This window comes from Nematolebias whitei, chromosome 5 (assembly GCF_014905685.2).
Source record: "Nematolebias whitei isolate Nwh7 chromosome 5, NemWhi1, whole genome shotgun sequence".
Classification (NCBI taxonomy): Eukaryota; Metazoa; Chordata; class Actinopteri; order Cyprinodontiformes; family Rivulidae; genus Nematolebias; species Nematolebias whitei.
Genome location: NC_056502.1, coordinates 31097544 through 31111038, shown reverse-complemented (window position 1 = coordinate 31111038; position 13495 = coordinate 31097544). Strand labels below are relative to the sequence as shown.

Here is a 13495-nt window from a genome sequence, read left to right as displayed (position 1 = left end):
TCAACCCTGACTTCCAGGTAAGAGTGAAATTATTTTATATACTCTGTGGTTATAGGAGCCCATCAATACAGCAACATTAGAAAATCAAACCATTTTATTCTGGGTAAATACTTCACAGCTAAACATAAAACCAACAACTATTAAAATAACTGTGAAAGACATAGGATTGTATGTTTTAGTAAAATTAAGTTTTAACATATTTCATTGTGGGGCAGCACGGTGGCGCAACTGGTAGAGCTGCTGCCTCTCAGCGAACAGGTCCCTGGTTCAAACCCCGGTCCAGGTGCCTTCTGGGTGGAGTTTGCATGTTCTCTCCGTGCATGCGTGGGTTTTCTCCGAGTACTCCGGTTTCCTCCCACAGACCAAAAACATGCATGTTAGGCTGATTGGTAACTCTAAATTGTCCCTAGGTGTGAGTGAGAGAGTGAATGGTTGTTTGTCTCGTTTGTCTCTCTGTGTCCCTGTGATGGACTTGCGACCCATCCAGGGTGTACCCCGCCCCTCGCACAGTGATTGCTGGACATGGGCACCAGCGACCCCCGTGACCCAAAATGGAATAAACGGGTAAAGATAATGGATGGGATGGATGGATATTTCATTGTAGTAAAAGATTTTATTACTAGTTACTAACTTATTCCATTTGAAATTTCTGCAGCACTACACATGGAGTGGTGAGAACTCCTACTTTGTGAGCGGCAACTGGGACTCTCTGCAGATTGGTGGAGGAGGGTAAGTTACGTTCCTGTTGATTAAACATAATGAAAACAAATATTTTTCTAAAACAATTAAAACCATGATGAATAAATGGTTGCTTTATAAGATACCTAGTAGATACTTGAGTAGTACAAGTTTATTTTACTTAACTAAAATACTGTATGTATTCCATTTTCCATCAATCCATCCATTATCTTCTGCTTATTCAGAAATCAGATCGAGGGGGTAGCAGCTTGACCAGGGAGGCTCAGACATCTCGTTCCACAGCCACCTCTTCCAGCTCTTCTGGGAGGATTCCAAGGTGTTCCCAGGCCAACTGAGAAACATAGTCTCTCCAGCATGTCCTGGGTCTTCCCCGGTGTCTTCTCCCAGTTGGACATGCCCGAAGCACCTCCATAGGGAGGCGTCCAGTGGGCACCCTTGCCAGATGCCCGAACCACCTCAACTGGCTCCTCTTGACGTGGAGGAGTAGCAGTTCTACAATGAGTCTCTCCTGGATAACTGAACTTCTCACCCTATCTCTAAGGGAGAGTCCAGCTACCCTGCGGAGGAAACATTTCAACCGCCTGTATCCACAATCTCATTCTTTCGGTCACTACCCAGAGCTCATGACCATAGGTGAGGGTAGGAATGTAGACTGACCAGTAAACAGAGAGCTTTTCCTTACAGCTCAGCCCTCTCTTCAACACAACAGACCGGTACAAAGTCTGCAATACTGCAGATGCTGCACCGATATGTCTGTCAATCTCATGCTCCATTCTTCCCTCACTCATGAACAAAACCCCAAGATACTTGAACTCCTCCACTTGAGGCAGAACCTCACCATTGACCCGAAAAGAGCAATCCACCCTTTTCTGGTTGAGGACCATGGCCTCAGGTTTGGAGATGCTGATTCTCATTCCAACTGTTTCACACTCGGCTGTGAGCCGCTCCAGTGAAAGCTGAAGATCACGGCATGATGACACCCACAGGACCACCAAACCGGAAACCCTTCGCCCACTGACTGCACCAAGAAATTATGTCCATAAAAGTTATGAACAGAATTGGTGACAATGGGCAGCCCTGCAGAGTCCAACTCCCACCGTGAAGGGGTCCGACTTGCTATCGGCAATGCGAACCAAACTCTCACACCACTTTCATAGGTACTGAACAGCCCGTAACAACGGGCCCCCAATCCCATACTCATGGAGCACCAACACAGTGTACCTCGAGGAACACAGTTGAATGCCTTCTCCATGTCCACAAAACACATGTAGACAGAATGGGTAAACTCCAATGACCCCTGGAGGACCCTAGTCAGGGTAAAGAGCTGATCCAGTGTTCCACGGCCAAGACGTAACCCACATTGTTCCTCTTGGATCTGAGGTTCGACCAACGATCGGACTCGCTTCTTCAGTACGCCTGAATAGACCTTGCCAGGGAGACTAAGGATAGTGATGCACCTATAGTTGGAGCACACCCTCTGGTACCCCTTTTTGAAGAGGGGAACCACCACCCCAGTCTGCCAATCCAGTGGCACTTCCCCCAATGTCCACGACGTTGCAAAGGCATGTCAACCAAGACAGCCCCACAACATCCAGAGCTTTAAAGAAATCAGGGTGAATCTCATCCACTCCCAGAGCCCTGCCACCTCAGAGCTTTTTAATTACCTCTGCGACCTTAGCCACAGTTATGGATGGATCACCCCCAAAGTCCCCTGACTCAGCTTCATCCATGGAAGATGTGCTGGTGGGATTGAGAAGGTCTGAGAAGTACTCCTTCCACTTCCTGACAACATCACTGGTTGAGGTCAACAGCACCCCACCTTCACTGAACACAGTGTAAGTAAAGTGCTGCTTTCCCCTCCTTAGCTGGCTGATGGTTTGCCAGAATCTCCTTGGAGCTGACCGAGAGTCTCTATCCAAGAACTCACTGAACTCCTCTCACATCCGAGCTTTTGCCTCAGCAACAGCCCATGACTGTGGCCCAATTGGCCCTCCGGTACTCCTCAGCTGCTTCCAGAGTCCCACTGGCCAACAAGGCCCGATAGGACTCCTTCTTCAGCTTGACAGCTTCTTTAACTTGGGGTGTCCACCATATAGTTTGTGGATGGCCACCGCTAGAAGCACTGACAACCTTGCAGCCACAGCTCAAAGCAGTTACCTCAACAAGCAAGGTGTAGAACATGGCCCACTTGGACTCAATGTCCCCCACTGCTGGGATGCGGTTAAAGCTTTCCAAGAGGTGTGAATTGAAGATCTCTCTGATGGGTTCTTCTGCAAGGCGTTCCCAGCAGACCCTCACTACACATTTGGGTCTACAGAGTCTGTCTTGCATCTTACCCCGCCATCTGATCCAACTCACTACCAGGTGGTGATCAGTTGACAGCTCAGCTCCTCTCTTCACCTGAGTGTCCAAAACAAACAGCCTCAAATCAGATGACATGACTATGAAGTCAATCAAAGATCTATGACCTAGGACATCCTGGTCCCAAGTGCACTTATAGACAACTTTATTTTTGAACATGGTGTTTGTGATGGACAAACTATGACTAATTCCTTATTTATTTCCTGTCCATAAAAATCCTATGTATCACCTTTTATTTTTCAGTAATAAACAATTGTTTATTCTTGTTTTGCAGAGATGGCTTTGCATTGTGGTTGGATGCTGATTTGTACCATGGAGCCAGTTTTTCCTGCCCTACTTTCCATAATGTACCTCTTTCCACACATGAAGACTTCATTGTACAAGATGTTGAAGTGTGGACTGTCCAGTACTGAATGAGGACACTGAAGCTGTCCTTCATGGAGTCACTAAGCTTCCTTCCATCCATCCATTATCTTCCTGCTAGTTCCAGAGTCAGGTCTCGAGGGCAGCAGTTGGATCAAGGAGGTCCAGATATCTCTTTCCACAGCAAGCTCTTCTTGGAGGACCACAACGTGTTCCCATAGGCCAGCCGAGATACATAGTCTCTCCAGTGTGTCCTGGGTCTTCTCCAGGGTCTCGTTCTAGACAGACATGCCCAGAGCACCTTCCTGGGTAGGCGTCCATGGGGCGTCCTTACCAGATTCCTTAACCACCTCAAGTGTTTTTTCTCCATGTTGAGGAGCAGTGGTTCTACTCTGAGTCTCTCCTGGAAAATTGAACTTCTCACACTGTCTCTAAGGGAGAGTCCAAGTTCAACTATCCTGCTGATAAAACTCTTAAGGTCTCGTTCTTTTGCTCACTACCCAATGTTTGTGACCATAGTTGAGAGTTGGAACAGGGAACTAAACTTAAGAGCTATTAGCAGTTTAGACTTTGTGTTATCCTGACGGAGTGTTCTCTGTCATGTCTGCACCTGCAGATTAGTCCACGTACAGTACCAAGCCTTTTGGACTGGTTCTCAGACTGAGATTTATGCTTGGTTGAGCTGTGACTGTTAAAGAAACGTAGCTACAAGAAATCCTGTTTTTCAGGTTCCTGCTGCTCTGAACTACTGGATATATTTGAGCTGCTTGTGTCGTTCTTTGATTTTGAAGAGAATTATGACACAAAGTTCACTGTAAAAGTGTTGGATGAAGCATGCAGAAACTGTAAGCACATCCCAGGAGTAAACATTTTGTTTGAATGCATTAACTGTTGAACAGGCAGACAGTCTTAGTTAAACTATGCTTATGTTTGTTTGTTTAAGACTGCCTTTGTTCTCAGGTTAAATTAACTATTGTTGGTATTGACACTGTAAGATGAGGGGACTCTTCTGTAAGAAGTTTGTTTTGGATCCTAACTCCAGTTGGAAACTACAGCAGGAAGTGAAGACCAAATCAGTCGGGAGACAGACAGGAATCAGGAGAATGGAAGCAGAGCTGCACCACAGTCAGCTTTCTGTTAAATGAGTGATGCCTGGTGTTGAAGGAGGAAGTGAACACAGCCGTTAACCGTCTGCTCCCTTTGTGTGTAAATATTCCTGTGAGCCTGTATGATTTATTCAGAATATATGTATATGTTAATAATTTTTCATTTTGTATTCCCTAAATACCATAATATTTTAATTTTTTTAAAGACTGAAACAAATGAGAAAATCAACTGTGTGTCTGGTTTTCTTGTGAGAGAGCATACATTTTCCTTCCTTCATTCCTTCCATAGATAACTTTTACTAACTGGCTTTTGTATAACATATGAATGTTTCTGTTCAGTGCCATTAGACAACTTCTGTTGTGATTTGGTGCTAGATAAATAAACTGCATTTAATTGAATTAAATTGGAGTATTTTGGTTTCTCCTGGTGATGCCATTATTCAAGTTTTAAAACCAAATTTTAAAATAGTATTGAAAACAATAAAATTATTATTATAATTTTTAATTGATATTCACCAGATTTAAAAAAATGTTGTAAAATAACATATTTAACACAAATTTCCATTCGTGATGCACAAGATTTAAAATTTAAAATGCCTGTATTGCTGATATATATATTATGTAAAGCATTTATCTTTTTTTTATTTAAACCTTTATTTTACCTGGAAAGAAATCCATTGAGATTATTAATGGTAATCTATTTTTACAAGGATGCCCTGGGGAACATGGAAATAAGTCTGAATATTTTGGGTTCCATCCATCCATCATCCATTACCTTTATCTGCTTCTTTCTCTATGGGTCACGGGCGTCACTGGCGTCCATATCCAGCAGTCAGTGTGCGAGAGGCGGGGGACACCCTGGACAGATTGCAAGTCTATCACAGAGCAGGGCCAGAGTGGAACTAATTTCAGCCCCGGAGTTTCAGCCTCAGACTGGCCCACTTTAGATCACAACCTATTTATTATTAAAATCATGTAATTATAGCCTCACATTAGGGGCAATTTTAGAATCTGCCATTTTAGTAGTGCTTAGCTCCCAGTGTTGACAACGGCTCTTGGCTTGAACACCGTGGTAGTCATTGGTGTCACATTCATAATGTGGGGGACACACTGGTAGGGGGGTCTGGGGGTCCTCCCCCAAAAAATTTTGAATAATTTAGATGCCAAGTTTTAGGGGTAAAAATCACTAGCCAATAGGAAACAATAATAATAATCTAAAAAAGTTAAGTCTGGTCCTCTGGACATTCAAAAAAACAAAACAAACAAACAAAAAATTGTAGAAACGTTTCATCTTTCATCCGAAATACTTCTTCAGTCTGAGGTGCAGTATTCAGCTCTGTCTTATAAATAGCACCTTCTCAGAGTGGATCAACCAGTTTTGCTGCTGACAACCAAAACCAGCTGATCACATGCTCAAGAAGGACCATCAGCCTAACGATGGATCATTAGCACACTGATGGCTGTTTACTATTCACAGAGGGCTGAGTGATACTAGCAATCACAGCATTGTAAGAGGGGGACAGTTGAACCTGGAGGCCTCCACCCCTGTTTAATGATGGATGGTTTCTTTTCACAAAGATGGCCTCCTTTACTCCTCTCTCAAACCATCGTTCCTCTCTGTCCAGGATGTGAACATCTTCATCCCTGAAAGAGTGACCACTGGCCTGGAGATGAGTGTAGACCGCAGAGTCCTGGCCTGATGATGTTGATCTTCTGTGCTGGGCCATCCTTTTGGCCAGTGGCTGCTTAGTTTCCCCGATGTAAGACTGATCACAGCCCTCCTGACACTGAACAGCATACACAATATTACTCTCTTTGTGCCGGGGGACTGGATCTTTGGGATGAACCAGTCTTGTATTTTGGGGTTTAAAAGCCACTGGGACGTTATGTTTAGAAAATAAACGTCTCAGTTTTTCTGATACTCCCTCAACATACAGAATGACCACTGGTCTGGGTCTGGGTTCCTCCTTTTCACCTGATGGCTGACTGGAGTCCTGTTTGGGTTTCTTCTCTGCTTTCAGGAAGGCCCAGTTAGGATATCCACATTGCTCTAGAGCCTGTCTTGTGTGGGATTTCTCCTTCTGCCTGGCTCCTGAGTTAGTGGGGACACTGTCTGCTCTGTGGTACAGAGTCCTGATGACTCCTAACTTGTGCTCCAAAGGGTGATGATAGTCAAACTGCAAATACTGGTCTGTGTGGGTGGGTTTGTGGTACACAAAGGATGGCCCAGCACAGAAGATCAACATCATCAGGCCAGGACTCTGCAGTCTACACTCATCTCCAGGTCAGCGGTCACTCTTTCAGGGATGAAGATGTTCACATCCTGGATAGAGAGGAACGATGTTTTGAGAGAGGAGTAAAGGAGGCCAGCTTTGTGAAAAATGTTTCCCAACAATCAGGAATTGTTTCTATAACAACATGATCAAACATTTTACGTGAATGGTAAGATCGCTTCGCCCACGAGGAAATGTAACCCAGGCTGAGCTAACTTGGACAAACAAACAAACAAAGATAGCTGAAATGTGGAGGCAGTGAAGCTCACAGCGTTACCTGAGACATTTAGTGAGGCATTTCTGCCTTATCAGCAACATTAGGGCAAAGAAGACAGGAAAAAAACAACAATAAATTCTAAGCTACTAATAACTTAAAATAGCTACTGCAGTAGATGTTTTCATGCTGCAGAGCAACACAGGGCAAGAAATCACAGTGAAATTCAATGTAAGAGTGTAAATTTTACATTACAACACCTATTAAACATTTTGTACAAAATCAGTTTAATTTTAACAAAGACTAAACTTATGCAACCAGAAGTCACAACATACAAAACAAAGCACAACTAGCTTTAAGCATTAACCTTTAATTTAACCATTAAGCACACAATGTAATTATGACAGAAAATGGAGGATTTACTTGCAGTTACCTTCATACAGATGAACATGTAGTAACTATTTTCTGTTTATAATATAATCAGCTGCTCATGAGGTCGGCTGCCGGCTTTTTACAATTTTCCAAACATTTTGTCCATCCTCCGTTTAGTTTTTGAAATGAAATAAACTGTATTCCACCCTCTAAATGCTCAGTGTAATGTGTCTGTATTACATATTCTCCACTGACAACGTTTAAACATTTTTTTTTCTGATGATTTTGCATGAAATCCCTCTGACCATGGGCTGCATATCTTCAGGTAAGGGATGTTTACCTTCAGGACAAATTGAGGTCACCGATTGGTCACTTGCTGACATGCCTACTGGATTGATTGACAGGTGGCCTCGAAGCTCCGACTGGTGGAAAAAACAAAAAACAATGAGAGCTGCCACCAGCCCTGGGTGGAGGCAGGGCGGCCCTGGTAGTGATCTTCTGTCTTTATTTGTTGTTAATAAAAAGTTCTTTAAAAAAATAATAAAATAGGAGCGCCGGCCCTGCAGCCCACACATCAGACAGGCCCACTGGGAAATATCCCAGTCCTTCTGATTAGCCATTCCAAGCCTGTCACAGAAACAAATGAGACAACCAACCATTCACTCTTTCACTCACATCTAGGAACAGTTACCGTTCAGATTAAAATGCATGTTTTGGTCTGTGGGAGGAAACCCGGAGAAAACCCACACGGAGAGAACATGTAAACTCTACCCAGAAAGGTCTCAGGCTAAGATTTGATCTGGCAACCTTCTTGCTGAAAGGCAACAGCTCTGCCGTCTAAGCCACATTCAGACAACGTGCCCAACGTGACAATGAAACATGTTGCTGATCTCAGAGCTCTAGCTGCACTGTGTAGTTTTGGACCGATGAAAAATGAAGTTATAACAGATGAGCTCATTGTTTATCTCAGTGATGTGACGGATAAGTCACTGCTGGAGGAGCTCACAACGCTCCAACCATAGCATGTCAAGTGAAAGCATCAGTTAAAAATCCTGCACTGCTCTCAGCATTGAATGCCGTCCCGCCTGCTCCTCTACAGACTGCAGATGCTACAAATGCTTTTCTGTGCAGAGAAAAGAGCCGAACAGCTCAAACACATGGAGCTTCAAATTATGTTTATTGAAAACAAGCGATAAAGATCAACATTGCTTCAGATGTGGATCAGATAAACACCAGGCAAATTATAAAAATGGTCCTACTTCTAATGTACAATGTGATAACTGCAAAGGAAATAACATATTTAGCAAATATATGCATGCCACCTGTGGCTGTAATGAGAGAAGTAGTTGTTCCCGAGCAGGGCTGGCCCAACGCATAAGCGGACTAAGCGGCTGCTTAGGGCCGCGGGGCCACTAGGGGACACCTTAAGTGGAATTGAATTTTTTTAATTTATTTATTTTTTAGTAACGATTGATAGAAATCAATAGAAATATGACTGAGTTAGCAATATTAACACTAAAGCACCACAAAGAAACTCCTCGGACCTGGAGTTAGAGCTTTTGTATATGTGTTTTCTAGAAACTGTTTACAAGCACCCGTGACCCAAAATGGAAGAAGCGGGTAAAATATATTGGATGAATGGATGGATGTTTACAAGCAACATGTTGCGCAATGTTCACTGATATAACCCAAAGTTAAACAAGTCACATATGCAAAAGATGACCGACCTGTCATTGGCTGCTACAATTCCTACAGTGACAGGTTACACAACTCTGGCAGCCTGCAGTTACTAGCATGCGTCACAGCCAACTATAAGCTTTATCTCATGCAACAATTGAATCTCCTTTCCAGCTCAGATGAAGACCATGGAGGACAAAATTTGTCCACCTAAAGACATTAGACAGTAAGACCACAATAGAAATACACTGGTTTAACAATGAACCAAAAGTACACTCTACACAAACACAAAGGGAGGAGTTAAACCCTCAAAAGTCACTGGAACTCCAGTCAGAGTGAGGAACCGTTTCATGTGGATAAAGGAGAGAGCCAGTACAGTGGATTCTTGACAGTACAGCAGCAGACTGGTCTGAGCTCATTCATCCTCAGTGATGGACACAGATGCAGTGCAGCATGACTCTGTTTTGCTCACAATACTCAAATTAAACACAAAAACTGAAAAAGGGAAAAGAATTTCTCAGCCCAAACCAAACTGTTCTGCAAAAGCAAAGACATGCACCACTGTGGACAAAAACTATGTAATGAAAAAAATTGTTTAAAAATTGGATGTGAAGAAATTGAAAGAATATGAATACAAGTCCTGCAATCGTCAACCGGTTTCAGTAGTAAATCTGATAGTGTTTAGTGCTTTATGAAGAAGACTCTATTTGAAATTAATAGCACTACTGCCAATTGAATGGTTGAAAATAAATTGTAGAAATAGAAAATAAATAGTGGAGACTTTATTTTCACATGCAGTAAAACTAATCTATTCGACAAAATGTTAATTTTGTCTAAAGTGAAAGTTTTTTTTTTAGTTCGTTAACACAATGAACACATTTAAGTTCTGTTCTGTTGCTGTTATTACTTCTTGTCTCCAGATGGGGCTGCTGTGACAGCAGAAGAAAACGTGTTGAAGGGAAATGCAAAAGAAGAAAGAGGCTGAACCATTCTATAATGGCATCTTCCCACTTCCTATAAGAAACTGGAGTTTAACGGTTGTCTCTTATTTCATTACAACTGCCACAACCATTACTTCCTCTTCTTTTACACACAGAGAACTAAATATGTAAACACAACACATTCTGACTGAAAATAACTAACTCAGAGATTCAGAGATTCTTTATTGTCATTCGCACCATATGTGGTACATGTAGTGGAAAAAAAATATGTAGACAGGGTCCCAGTTACATCCAACAATAAAATGGACAAGAAAAACAGTAATAAGATCTAAGCTATAACTAAGAAAAACATCAACTAAAAATATGCTAAGCACTAATAGCATAAAAACATGAATGAATGTTTGAATTAAATGAATTTTTGTTTGAATGAATGAATTAACTACATGAATGGATGAAAGAATGAATGAATTCTACTTTCTATCTTTGAGCAATTATTGATTGCTTTTTGTTCTTGGGGTTCGGCTGCACAACACTGATCCACATGTTTATGTATTTAAGAAAACGTCTGTTTTTTTTATGACAGCCAAAAAAAATATAACGACAGAATGGCATCAAAAAGGGCGGCACGGTGGAAGTTGGTAAGGACTCTCGGCAAGAAGGCCGCCGTATCAAATCTCAGCCAGGGACCTTTCTGGGTGAAGTTTGCATGTTACCATACCACTTTATTTATAAAGCACTTAAAACAGCAACAAGGCCTACCAAAGTGTTCTCTCCGTGCATGTGTGGGTACTCCAGTTTCCTCCCACAGACCAAAAACATGCATGTTAGGCTGAATGGTAACTCTAAATTGTCCATAGGTGTGAGTGAGAGAGTGAATGTTTGTCTTGTTTGTCTCTATGTGTCCCTGTGGACTGGAGACCTGTCCAGGGTGTCCCCCTCCTCTTGCACAGTGATAGTTGGACATGGGCACCAGAGACCCCCATGACCCATAAAGGAAAAAGTGGGTAAAGATAATGGATGGATGTCAGAAAAACTACAATATGGGAACAAACAGAGCAGATAGTTACGTCCAGTCTGTCTGGTCTAAAATGCCTCATTTCTTTCTGCAGCTGTAGCTCAGGCTAATTTGGACTGTCCAGACTTTGTTATTGCACCATTAAAATAACACATGAAATAATTGCTGATACCCTAAGAGAGCAGGATTGATGAAAATGACTCGTGTTACAACAGTGACAATTTTTTTAAACATCTATAAGACACTGGCATGAAAAGTGTTGCGAGGAAAAAAAGACCTTTTAGACTCATGTTTTCAATGTATTTACTATGGGTTTGATTTAAAAATTGCTAATCTCATGTCTCAGATAGTATGAATTCCTGTTAGCCTCCTCATGTTAGGTCACATCATCAATTTTGTCATTAAAAAATACAGTAGAATTTCTACATGACAGAGAGTTGTGTGACAAATTAGTATATCCGAGATTATTGTGATGCCTTGAAGTAAAAGCTAAATCAGAATAGTATTCTGTTCACTGTAATTTAATTTAATCTAGCAGGGGCTGGAAACACTAATGATTATTCATAGTCTAGTTTCTTTATTTCAAACATATACAGACCTGGAAAATCCATTACCTTTACCCGCTTCTTCCTTTTCAGGTCACGGGGGTCAATGGTGCCCATGTCCAGCCATCACTGTGTGAGAGGCGGCGGACATCCAGGACAAGTTTCCAGTCCACCACAGGGACACAGAGACAAACGAGACAAACAACCATTCACTCTCTCACTCACACCTGGGAACAATTTAGAGTTACCAGTCAGCCTAACATGGATGTTTTTGGTCTGTGGGAGGAAACCGGAGCACTCGGAAAAAACCCATGCATGCACAGAGAGAACATACAAACCCCACACAGAAAGACCCCCCGGACAGGGATTTGAACCAGGGTGGCCTGCTTGCTGAGAGGCAGCAGCTCTACCAACTGCGCCATCGTGCTGCCTGACCCAGAAAATACTACAACCAAATTTCATACTTCACCATATTTTATCTGTAGGAATGCTGGTGCAAGGTTGTACAAAAAAAAGCCACATAAAGTTTTTTATTCTTGTGGGTTGACAACAGAGTTCCCCTTTAGAGCTCTTTAACCTGTGGCCTGGTTTTTATGTGGGTCAGTGCAAACCTTAATGTCACTGATTAACTCTGACTCACACAAGGGTCAGTGAGGATGTATGTGCTGCAGATTTACTATGTAAAATATGTGTCGGGTCACGTTCTGAAGCCAGATCCAACTGCCATTTTTCACTGACATTCAGAGTGACAGGATAAAACTAGGTTACAACAATGCAACATGAAAAGTCAAATAGAGCAAAACCAAGCAAAGCAGAGAAGAATAGAGCAGAAGGATGTCTTGAGGGACTGACAAGACGTCTGTTCTGCGACATATAAATATGATCAAAATGCTGCAGTTTTAAAAACCGGATAAAAGGAAGAAGCATGCATACCGCTTGAGCTGATTACATCACCTGAGGAGGAGACAGTCGCACCCCCTGCAACAGCAGGTGAATCACATGTCAGTCACCACCACATGAATACAAAGAAAGATGAAATCAATAAAAACACCAAAGGTGTAGCCGGCCTGTGCAAAGGTCAAACACACGTATCGCCCGGGAGGAAAGGAACAGTTACTGGACAAATGATACCGAGGGTTCAGAGCTCGTGTCACTCTTCCTGAAGCAGAGATTCATGACGTCCTTTGGAAGTGTGTATGAAGCACCACAGTCACGAGACAAATGATGGTCATAGCTTCTGACATCATCACTGCTTCATTTCGCCCCATACTGACTCAGAATGTTTCAATGGCTTCTGAGACAATAACAGTTTTACAGATCTGAATGCTTTGGTGCTACGCAAACTATCCAAGATGCACCATGGCTCCTAAAGAACGTTGAGTTCTGAGGAGGTAGAGATTTGGAAAGTAAATTAAGAGTACTTTGGCTGTTTTCAGTGAACTGCCTTCAAAGCTTTGGCATCTATTTGCTCTTAAGTGTTTCCTTCGACCTACAATTCATGTTTTAATAATTGAATTGTATTTTTCTTTTTTAAACATGTCTCAAAATTAAAATAATTTCTACTGCACACAGGTGTTTTACAGCAATAACACCCCCCACACGAGCAGGTCCTTGGTTCAAACCCCGGTCCAGGGGCCTTTCTGGGTGGAGTTTCTATGTTCTCTCCATGCATGCGTGGGTTTCTCCAGGTACTCCGGTTTCCTCCCACAGACCAAAAACATGCATGTTAGACTGATTGGTAACTCTAAATTGTCCCTAGGTGTGAGTGAGAGAGTGAATGTTTGTTTGTCTCGTTTGTCTCTATGTGGCCCTGTGATGGACTGGAGACCCGTCCAGGGTGTACCCCGCCCCTCGCACAGTGATTGCTGGACTTGGGCACCAGCGACCCCCGTGACACAAAATGGAATAAGCGGGTAAAGATAATGGATG

The 13495-nt window shown here is 42.6% G+C and overlaps 1 protein-coding gene across 1 annotated transcript in view; it reads left to right on the top strand.

Annotated features, from left to right (window-relative positions):
* LOC119410200 (nuclear receptor coactivator 7) overlaps positions 1 to 13495 on the top strand; it is a gene marked incomplete in the record, with an annotated part of 46473 nt that overhangs the window by 12444 nt on the left and 20534 nt on the right. The window contains 1 exon segment of the mRNA XM_037677113.1: positions 656 to 729. Coding sequence (XP_037533041.1) covers positions 656 to 729 — 74 coding nt within the window.